At 42.3% G+C, this 10,460-nt stretch overlaps 1 protein-coding gene across 1 annotated transcript in view; it reads right to left on the bottom strand.

The window, feature by feature from the left end:
- Positions 1-10,255, bottom strand: part of ANXA13 (annexin A13) — a 36,064-nt gene extending 25,809 nt beyond the window's left edge. The window contains 2 exon segments of the mRNA XM_034763572.1: positions 8,285-8,359; positions 10,167-10,255. Of these exon segments, the coding sequence (XP_034619463.1) occupies positions 8,285-8,359; positions 10,167-10,181 (90 nt within the window). The 5' untranslated portion in view covers positions 10,182-10,255.
- Between the last annotated feature and the right edge of the window lie 205 nt (positions 10,256-10,460).

The raw sequence follows: 10,460 nt of genomic DNA on the forward strand, positions 1-10,460 counted from the left end.
CCACATGATTAATTATTAATTGGTGCATACGTACATGGGATTAATTATTCACTGTAACAGAAGCTTCTAATGAGCTGTAATGTAACTGAAAGCGAAGGTTAACTAGACCAACAGTGCTGAATAGAGAAAGAGGAGGCATTGTGTTAGATCTTGAATTCTTAATATCCCATACCGTCACATGGGAAGTGCTAACACCCTGTGTTATCAGGATGAACTTTAAAGCTTTGTCTAGAAGGGATGGTTTGAATTATCAATAGCATAACTGATGTGACTCATACTTCCATGCAGGTCTTTGAGTTAAGAGTAAAATGCAAAATTATACTGTTCTCTCTTAAGTCTGGCACAGTTTAAAATACAGGATGAAAATGTTATACCATATCTTCCTAGCCTTATCAGGAAGCTCATCTGTCAGCCCAGAACTAACTTAGGGTTCACTTCCCTGTAACAGAAATTGTTACTTGCTTTTACTCTAGCTTGGGCCCTATGACCCATGGCAGTCATTGGACCATATTTAAAGCCATAAATCAAATGGGATAGTCCTTTCATTTTTAAAATATCTGAATAGAAAATGTAGCCCAATTTCTTCTCACAATGTACATGTGATTGGAATGAACAGAGATGAATGACACATTGCCTACAGTTTTGTGACATCTGGAGGGGTAATAGGTGACTGAGTCAGAAAGTGCTTGGGCTCCATAATGTTAACCAGTAGGAGTAGTTTCAGAGTAGCAGCCATGTTAGTCTGTATCCGCAAAGTGAACAGGGGTACTTGTGGCACCTTAGAGACTAACAAATTTATTAGAGCATAAGCTTTCGTGGGCTATGCATCCGAAGAAGTGGGCAGTAGCCCATGAAAACTTATGCTCTAATAAATTTGTTAGTCTGTAAGGTGCCACAAGTACTCCTGTTCTTTTTTCAGTAGGAGTAGAAAACAGCTGGAGTCCACTTGATTACCTTCATGGGGAGAAAATACAAGGTCCTAAAGGTCTCTTGGATCTAGTGGAGAAAGGCAGAACAAGAACCAGTGGCTGGAAGTTAAAGCCAAACGAACAATGAAAGGCAGCAGGAGCACAGCAGATAATAATAATGATCCTTGGCACCTTCATGCAACTTGCAGCCCTGATTTAACTCTCCCAAAAGGGAGTTCACTTGACTTGGTCTTCACAAGCACTGCTCTTTGAAATATCTCTTTTGCTAGTTCCCCCCCTCCAACTATCACCTGGTCACTTTCAGCATCCACCATTAGCAAACCCCTCCTCCCCCCTCATGCCCTGTTGTTCAGCCTTTCCATGACTTTCAGTCCATCAGCGCTGATGACTTCTTGTCTGCTTTCAGTCCCCTCCTCCTGGCCCTTTCTTCCCTTTCTTCCATGGTTGTTTATTCTCTGCATGTTTCACTCTCCTCTGCCCTTGACTCTTTTGCCTCTCTCTCCCAGGTCTGCCCTCCCAACCCCCAGGCCTCACTCATCCCCAACATCCTCTTCCTCTGTTTCTGCTCTCACGCAACAGAGCATCTGTGGTGGAAATCCCATGACCAGGCTGACTTCCTCTACTACAGATTCATTCTCTCGTCCTTCAACTCTATCATCTTCCTAGTTAAACAACTCTACATTTCCAACTTAGTTGAATCACATGCCTGCAAACCCAGGTGCTTTTTCATCCCATTGATTCACTCCTCAAACACTTCCCTCCTCTTGCCTCCATGTCTCTCTCTCCACACAGGCTCTCGCTTATATCTTTCAAAAGAAAATTGACAAAATATAATGTACCTTTTCCCCTCCCCTCAGCTTGCCTTCTCTTCCTCTCCTACAACTCCCTCCTCCCTCTCCCCATCACAGATACAAAAGTTTCCCATCTGCTTTCCTCCTATAACCACTTCATGTGCCCCAGTGATCCCATCTCATGCCATCACCTGATCTACCTTGTGATGGAGAGTTTCAAAGCATGGTGTTTTTGTCCATCTTGGTGATGTGGCTGAGAAGCATGCAATACTGCTTTTGAATATAGTTAGCAACTGAAAGAAGGCCAGATCTTTTTGAGATCATGACATTACACACAAAGTCAAACCACTTTTTGCTCAGGATTTGACACCAACAGTGCATAAGGAATGTTTCTAGTTGCTCCAGGTCTGTCTGTAAGAGTGTCTAGGTTTTGAACTCATAGAAATACAAGTAGTACACAGGCTTGATAGATCTGGAATTTTGTCTCATCACAAAGTTGTCGCATCCATAAGCAAGACATGGAGTTCATTCAGGAAGTGGCAAGACCTAGTCATCGAAGAACATCCAGTTTTCTGTGACAATTTGAACTCTGCTTGCAGCCTAGGTAGATGAATGCATTAACCCTCTCCATGGTACTAAGCCCTCTCTGAATTGGGGGTTCTGATGTTCCAGTTTTGAGGTTCTGGACTTTTGTCTTCTGCTATGAGATGGTTGATCCCATATTTCGGGTGGCATCTTGGAGACCTGAGAGGGCCAGGGCTGAAATTCTCTGACTTTTCCACAAACAAGGCAGTGTTGTTGGTGTAATCTTAGTCAGTGAACACTTCTTGACCCACTTTGATTGTGATGTGTAGAAGAACAAGTCCTTATATCCATTTGATAGCTCAACAAAATAATACAGGGTGAGGATGCATCTCTGATGCACACCTGAGGTTGTAGAAATGAGTTGAAAGCTCTGAACCAATCATACTCTTGCACGAGTACTGGTGTGACGGTCATGGAAAAGTTTTAGCAGATCATTTGGAACACCAACACCTTTCAATGTGAGCCAAAGTGCTGACCTGTCGACCAAATCAAAAGCTGCTTTGAGATACAGTAATATATGCCACATGAAGCGGCAGTTAAATTCTCAGTGCAGCTCAACAAGAAGCTGGAAGGTAAGGACAGTGTCCACTATTGACTGCCCAACAGTGAAACTTGATTGCTGTAGACAATGATGTCTGTTGAGAAGCAGCTGCATCATACCGAGCAGAATGTGAGCAAAGACCTTTCTTGGGACCGATAACAGTGAGATCAGCCTGTAGTTGCCACACTCAGTGCAAGATACTTCACGCTTATACAGGGACACTGCCGTCTTACCATTCTGCTGGGCTAGAAGGGACCGCAAGGATCATCTTGTCTAACCCCTGCCAAGATGCAGAATTTGTTGTGTCTAAACCATTAGACTTAATTGGCTCTTCCTTTCCTCTTTTCCAATCAGCGTACCTATAATTTGTCTTTGTTTGGCCAGTTTTCTCTTTTCTTGTTACACACCGTGGCAGACAGCTACATCTGCTTCCCATAACGTTCAGAGCAATATATCACCGTATCTGAATGCCATCCCCCATCTGTCATGCGGACTGCCACGGATTATATCAAAATACATATTGTTAAGGCTGTTTTATGCCTAATAACAGCAGCTGCAAGTCAGCAACTGACACTATCAGGCACTATAGAGGCAATGAAAAGTCTTCCATATGAAATGTACAGTAGATACAAAGTACAATTACCATATAGATACATCTTCTGTTACTGCTCAACAATTCTAGCTGCAACTGAAGATTTCCTAAAAATAACCAGGTGCAAATAAGCTTTTTTAAACTTGTGAGTAAAAATGCAGTTAATTAGCCATTTTAATAAGATCAAAATAGACTTATTTGTAATTTAATTTTTAAGAATAAAAAGTGCCCATATACAGGCTGAGAGCCCTGCCCTTTATTTAGAACTGCAAAATTAAAATATACATCTGAATCAGCCTCACTTCCGCTACAAAGCAGCAGCTGTTAATATAAAATATGAATATCTTGCATTTAGTCACCCATCGGCATTTCAGCTTGGCACCCATGTCACCCTACTATGACAGACAATGTTCACTCATTTAATTTTATATTGTACAGCTCCAGTTTGACCAAATACAGTCCTGGAATATTAAATTCCACGGATACAGCAGGAAAGCATTATTTTTGTATCAATATTATTCACTGAAAGGCAGGTAGAATTGTGTGGCTCCAGAACTGTAGTCTCTATGGGGAGCTGCTCCCCCACCTGCCCAAACCCTGGGCATCCAGACCCCCTCATACCCAGGCTCTCTGGTCGAGCCTTAGCTGCCCTGCACTCAGAACCCCCCGTGATAAGCCCCCTCCCACTGCACCTAGACCATCCCAATGAGCCACCTGCAACCGGTGTGCAGAATTTTTAATTTTTTGGGCACAGAATGCCTCCAGGAGAAGTGTATTCTATCACCTTCTCTACCAAGGATGGCTCTATGTATTTTGCCGCCCCAAGCACGGAAGGCAGGTGGCTTTCGGCGGCACACCTGCGGGAGGTCCGCTAGTAACGCGGATTCGGCGGCATGCCTGTGGGAGGTCCCTGCTGCTGAATTACTGCCGAAGCCGTGGGACTGGCGGATCTCCCGCAGGCATGCCGCCGAAGGCTGCCTGACTGCCGCCCTCACGGCGACCGTCATGCCACCCCCCTGCGGCTTGCTGCCCCAGGCACGCGTTTGGTGCGCTAGTGCCTGGAGCCGCCCCTGTTCTCTACATCAGCACATTTTGCCTCTCTTTTTTGAGCAAAGGTGCAGCTTCACCAGTCTGAGAGCTAGAACAGACAAAGCTTAACTGATTTCACTACTGTATCAAGAATTCTTCAAAGACTTATATATGTTATCTCACCTTAGACCTGGATCTGTGTCTTGAAATAGTGCTGTAAAAGTTTGAGTTTTGTCTACGTGAACACCTAAACCAATATTGGCTTCAGTGCAGCTGCACCACTGATGAAAAACACGTACCACAGCTGCAAATGCAGAGACCCAGTCTCTGGGGTTATAGTGCTGAATGTCATAATATTTTAATTATTTTAAGAGGATTCATAGATTCATAGATTCTAGGACTGGAAGGGACCTCGAGAGGTCATCGAGTCCAGTCCCCTGCCCACATGGCAGGAACAAATATTGTCTAGACCATCCCTGATAGACATTTATCTAACCTACTCTTAAATATCTCCAGAGATGGAGATTCCACAACCTCCCTAGGCAATTTATTCCAGTGTTTAACCACCCTGACAGTTAGGAACTTTTTCCTAATGTCCAACCTAGACCCCCCTTGCTGCAGTTTAAGCCCATTGCTTCTTGTTCTATCCTTAGAGGCTAAGGTGAACAAGTTTTCTCCCTCCTCCTTATGACACCCTTTTAGATACCTGAAAACTGCTATCATGTCCCCTCTCAGTCTTCTCTTTTCCAAACTAAACAAACCCAATTCCTTCAGCCTTCCTTCATAGGTCATGTTCTCAAGACCTTTAATCATTCTTGTTGCTCTTCTCTGGACCCTTTCCAATTTCTCCACATCTTTCTTGAAACGTGGTGCCCAGAACTGGACACAATATTCCAGCTGATGCCTAACCAGAGCAGAGTAGACCGGAAGAATGACTTCTCGTGTCTTGCTCACAACACACCTGTTAATACATCCCAGAATCATGTTTGGTTTTTTTGCAACAGCATCACACTGTTGACTCATATTTAGCTTGTGGTCCACTATAACCCNTTTTTTTGCAACAGCATCACACTGTTGACTCATATTTAGCTTGTGGTCCACTATAACCCCTAGATCCCTTTCTGCCGTACTCCTTCCTAGACAGTCTCTTCCCATTTTGTATGTGTGAAACTGATTTTTTCTTCCTAAGTGGAGCACTTTACATTTGTCTTTGTTAAACTTCATCCTGTTTAACTCAGACCATTTCTCCAATTTGTCCAGATCATTTTGAATTATGACCCTGTCCTCCAAAGCAGTTGCAATCCCTCCCAGTTTGGTATCATCCGCAAACTTAATAAGCGTACTTTCTATGCCAATATCTAAGTCGTTAATGAAGATACTGAACAGAGCCGGTCCCAAAACAGACCCCTGCGGAACCCCACTCGTTATGCCTTTCCAGCAGGATTGGGAACCATTAATAACAACTCTCTGAGTACGGTTATCCAGCCAGTTATGCACCCACCTTATAGTAGCCCCATCTAAATTGTATTTGCCTAGTTTATCGATAAGAATATCATGTGAGACCGTATCAAATGCCTTACTAAAGTCTAGGTATACCACATCCACAGCTTCTCCCTTATCCACATGACTTATCCTATGGATAGCACCAGATGGTGGCAGCGGCACAGCAAGGAGAGGTTACATTTAAACAGAAACTGTTAACATTTTTGAGGCCTCAAAATTAGAGTTTAGACAGTTATTACCCCCCAACTTCCCTTCCTCCCCCACCCCAAAACAGCAAAACCTTTAATTTTCATGTACTGTTTGTATGTCACTTTTTAAGCTGCTGGAGTGATTTTCAGTTTCAAAGTGTTCCCCTGCAGGGTGTCCGACCCAAACACTGTGTGAGAAGCATTTGTAACCCATCTCAGCATCACTCACCACTCTACCTAAGTAGGAAAAGGAGCAGTGTATATACTGGACAAGTGGACAAAATCTGTCATTGGTTCTCTCCCAAGGCTGAACATGAATCTATTGCACCTTCTGCTGAGATTGGGTATCTGGCCAGCAACTGCCATTGAATATCACCTGTTCCTAGGAGAGGAGGCAACAAGAAGCTACTGTTGGGCTCTGTGAGAAAACAAAACACAGCAACAAACCTCTCACTGCAATAAATAATATTTACACTCAACAGTGGTCCCTACAGGGGTTATAATTCAGGAGGAGTACGTAAAGCACTCATAGGCAATGCAGCAGTCCATGTGATGTTTATAAATTCTGCATGTTATCTGCCAGAGTCCGGAGGTAATCCCTGCTTGGTACTTGGATGTTTTCAAACTACCTGTCCTATGCCAGACTCACCCTCTCTTTTATGTTGCTTAGTGCCCTCCTGATTGAGGAAGGCAATTAGTCGGAATCTGAGACCTTATGAGATTCTCAAAAAACAGATCAAATTAAAAATGAATCACTCTCCTTCCCCAAATTATCCAAAGGCACCAATGTTCATTAGGAAAAATGAAATACATAAGATCTGGAGTTTTTTGGCTAAGGCATTTTTCAGAGATGACATTCGATGATAAAGTTAACCCAATTTTATAAAAGTGAAAATGCCTCAGCTTTGCAAACTGTCATATCATATGAAAGCCTTTTCAGATTATCCTGAAACCTTCCCCAACGCACCTCTACTGGCAGCAGAGCATACATGCAAAATTTTAGACTGATTGATTCCATTTGGTGTATTCAGTGTTGTTTTAGCCGTGTCGGTCCCAGGATATCAGAGAGACTAGGTGGGTGAAGTAATAGGTTTTGTTTGGCCAATCAAAGATATTATCTCACCCACCTAGTCCATCTGATTCCATTTGGGGCAATTAAGAGGGAAATCAAAATTACAGATAGGATTGAGGGTACAAGATTGCAAAAGGAGGAAACAGTTATAGACTTTGAACCTTCCAAAGTATGGGAGCGTTCGGATCCAGGGTTTCGGTCAATTGCAGAAGCAGGAACCAGATCCTGTTCAGAGAGTGAAACCCGACTGAAGTCTAAAGATTTGGGATCTGGAATTGTGGTTCAGGCCCTTTTATAGCCCAAATTAGATTTATAAAAGAAAGGTAGTCTCTAGAGCTGGTTCGAAATTTTTCACTGAAACTTTTTTTTAATGAAAAATGCCCTTTTTGTAAAAAATTACATGTTTTGAAAAAAAAATTATTTTGGAACCCCCCTGTCTGAAATTAAGCATTTTGATAACATCCTGTTTCAATATTTTTGGAATGGAATGTTTCAGCTTTTATTTTCAAAATATCCCATCTCCTAGAACTGGAAGGGACCTTGAAAGGTCATTGAGTCCAGCCCTGTGCCTTCACTAGCAGGACCAAGTACTGATTTTGCCCCAGATCCCCAAGTGGCCCCCTTGAGGATTGAACTCACAACCCTGGGTTTAGCAGGCCAATGCTCAAACCACTTGAGCTATCCCTCCCCCCAATGAAACAATGAAATTCATTGTTTTTTATATTTAAAAGAGGTTTAAGAAGTTAAAGGTTGAAATCAGAACTAATGTTTTGATTTTATGGAAACAAAATGTTTTGATTGACCCCAACCTAATTTTTTTTAGAATTTCATTTTGTGGGAAATTTCAATTTTTTTTGGCTTTGTTCTGTTTCACAATGAAAAAATCCATCCTGCAAGATGGAAAATCAGGTTCCTGCTCAGCTCTATTAGTCTGAACCGTAACTAAAGAGAGAGAATAATGTATAATGCAGAGTCCAAAATAGCCAGTCTTAGGCAAGTACATGAGCTGCAGGAAAGTGTGCCCTCTTGCACCCCTCATAACAAAATTGCTTACTGGCTCATTTGCTGAAAAACTGGGGCCCCCTACTGTTGAATCCCGCACTTTTTCTGTAAAGTTGTACGACTTGCTCTGGGGATTTAAAACACACAAAGCACGAATGAAAAATATTGTGAAATGTAGAAATAGGAGAAGAACAAACTGCTTGCTTAAAACCTTTTATTTAGGGCTACAGATTATGAGGGTGTTTCAGAAGTGGTTCTCAGAACCAGGAGTTGAGCATATTTCCAAGATTAGTTCCAATCTCCTGGGGCCAAATCCCAAGGGAAGCTGAACCCCTGCATTTCCCACTGGTGTAAATGGGCCAAGCCTTGAGGTCCTTAAACAAGGTGGGCATTCTACTGTCCCTACTGAAGTCAGTGAGAGTTTTTCCAATTACTTCAAATGGAGCAGGATCAGCCCTTTTAGGCTCACCTCACTCAGGAGAAATTGAAGTGATCTGCCCTTACATGGGAGCACAGGAGTCTGTGCGGGGAGGAGACAGGGTGTGTACAAGAAGCCTCCCTGCTCTAGCCTTGTGCTGCCCATGCAAAGGCTGATCTAAATAGCAGTCCCTGTGAGCTTGCTTCTTGTTCCCCTTGGGGAACAAATGTCCCAGAAAGGAATGGGGAGGGTGAGGAGGGGCCATTTCCCTTTCCCCAAGACCCTTACACAAGCCTTCAGAGAGGGACCGACACACCAGAGCAGCAATCTACACTTCCTAATGGCCCTGATTCACAATCTCTCTTGGTGCAGTCTACTGGCTCCCACACAGAGCTTAGTGCAAATGGCACAGTCTAGGGAACGGATGTTAGACTGAGAAAATAATGAGTAAAGACCTCAAGATATGGCCCTCTGGCAGCGGCAGGTGCTCAGCACCTCCTGGGATATGGCTCTTTTATCAGCGTTTAACTTATCTTTTATTAGTGTTTAACTTAACTCTAGCAGAATACACAGCAGCAGAAATAAATGTGCTAATCTGTGAGTTTCAAAAATATAAATACAAACCATATTACCTTTTTATTACAATACAGGTTGCTTAAATGACAAATGTACTGAGCACTTGCAGCTCCCATTGAAGTTATTTGAACATTATAGAATCATAGAAAGGTAGGGCTGAAAGGGACCTCAAGAAGTCACCTAGTTCATCCCTTTCCCTTACTAAGGCAGGAACACCTGTAGGTTCATCCCTGGCAGGCGTTTGTCTCCTCTGTTCTTAAAAACCTCCAATGATGGGGATTCCACAACCTCCCTTGGTAACCTAAGTTCTTCCTACTATCCAACTTAAATCTCCTATGTGCAGATTAAGCCAATTACTTCTTGTCCTACTTACAATGGACAGTACCTAAATGTGCATTTAGATGTCTAATATTAGGAATCTAAGCATGGATATTTTGGCCAAAATTCTCTCCGTCAAAACCCTACAGCGATCCTAAGGGGTTTCAATTTATGGATTTGGGTCAGGTCCCCCTGTGAACAGCGCAGTTCTCAGAGCACTTGTAGATGACTACTTAGTCACCCAATGACAAGCTTCGCCAAAATTTGAAAATGTTGGCCTCTGTCATTGGAGCTGTTGTCCTAGATCCATATGGAATTATTTTAGTGTCCAGCAAGTACATACACAAGCTCACAGGTTAAAATGAGCTTTTCCTTAACACACTGTTTATTGTGGTTTTTTTAATCCTACAATACCACCCCTATTTAGCTGTTCTAGTCACTATTAAAACACTCAGAACCTATATTACAATTGTAGTTTTATACCAATATTCATTGATGTAAATATTATCAGGTACACACAACAAAGTCACAATACATTTAAAAACATACTTCCAATTTGAAATCCTAATTGAAATATATATTATTGCATTGCAAATGCAATCCAAGTGAAATAATTACTTACATGAAAGTTGCCCATTTTTGCTTAGCTTGAATGCGTGGAGGATACAACTGCTTTGTTGTTCAATAAGATAAGTATTTTCAATAGTCGAGTCTTATTATAGCTTCCAAGTATGATCCCTGCCCTAGGAGTCCTGGATTAATAAATAACTTTTGACATTATCGTAATTTGAGTCATTTATAGATGGGTGTGTGTACATCAATGTAAATGGACTTTATTTTCCTAAATGTTTAGCAGTTAATCCTGCAAGGTGCTGGAGTTTGGATGTGCCTTTCAGGAAGCAATCAGCACCTTATG

Source organism: Trachemys scripta, chromosome 2 (genome assembly GCF_013100865.1).
Source record: "Trachemys scripta elegans isolate TJP31775 chromosome 2, CAS_Tse_1.0, whole genome shotgun sequence".
Taxonomy (NCBI): Eukaryota; Metazoa; Chordata; order Testudines; family Emydidae; genus Trachemys; species Trachemys scripta.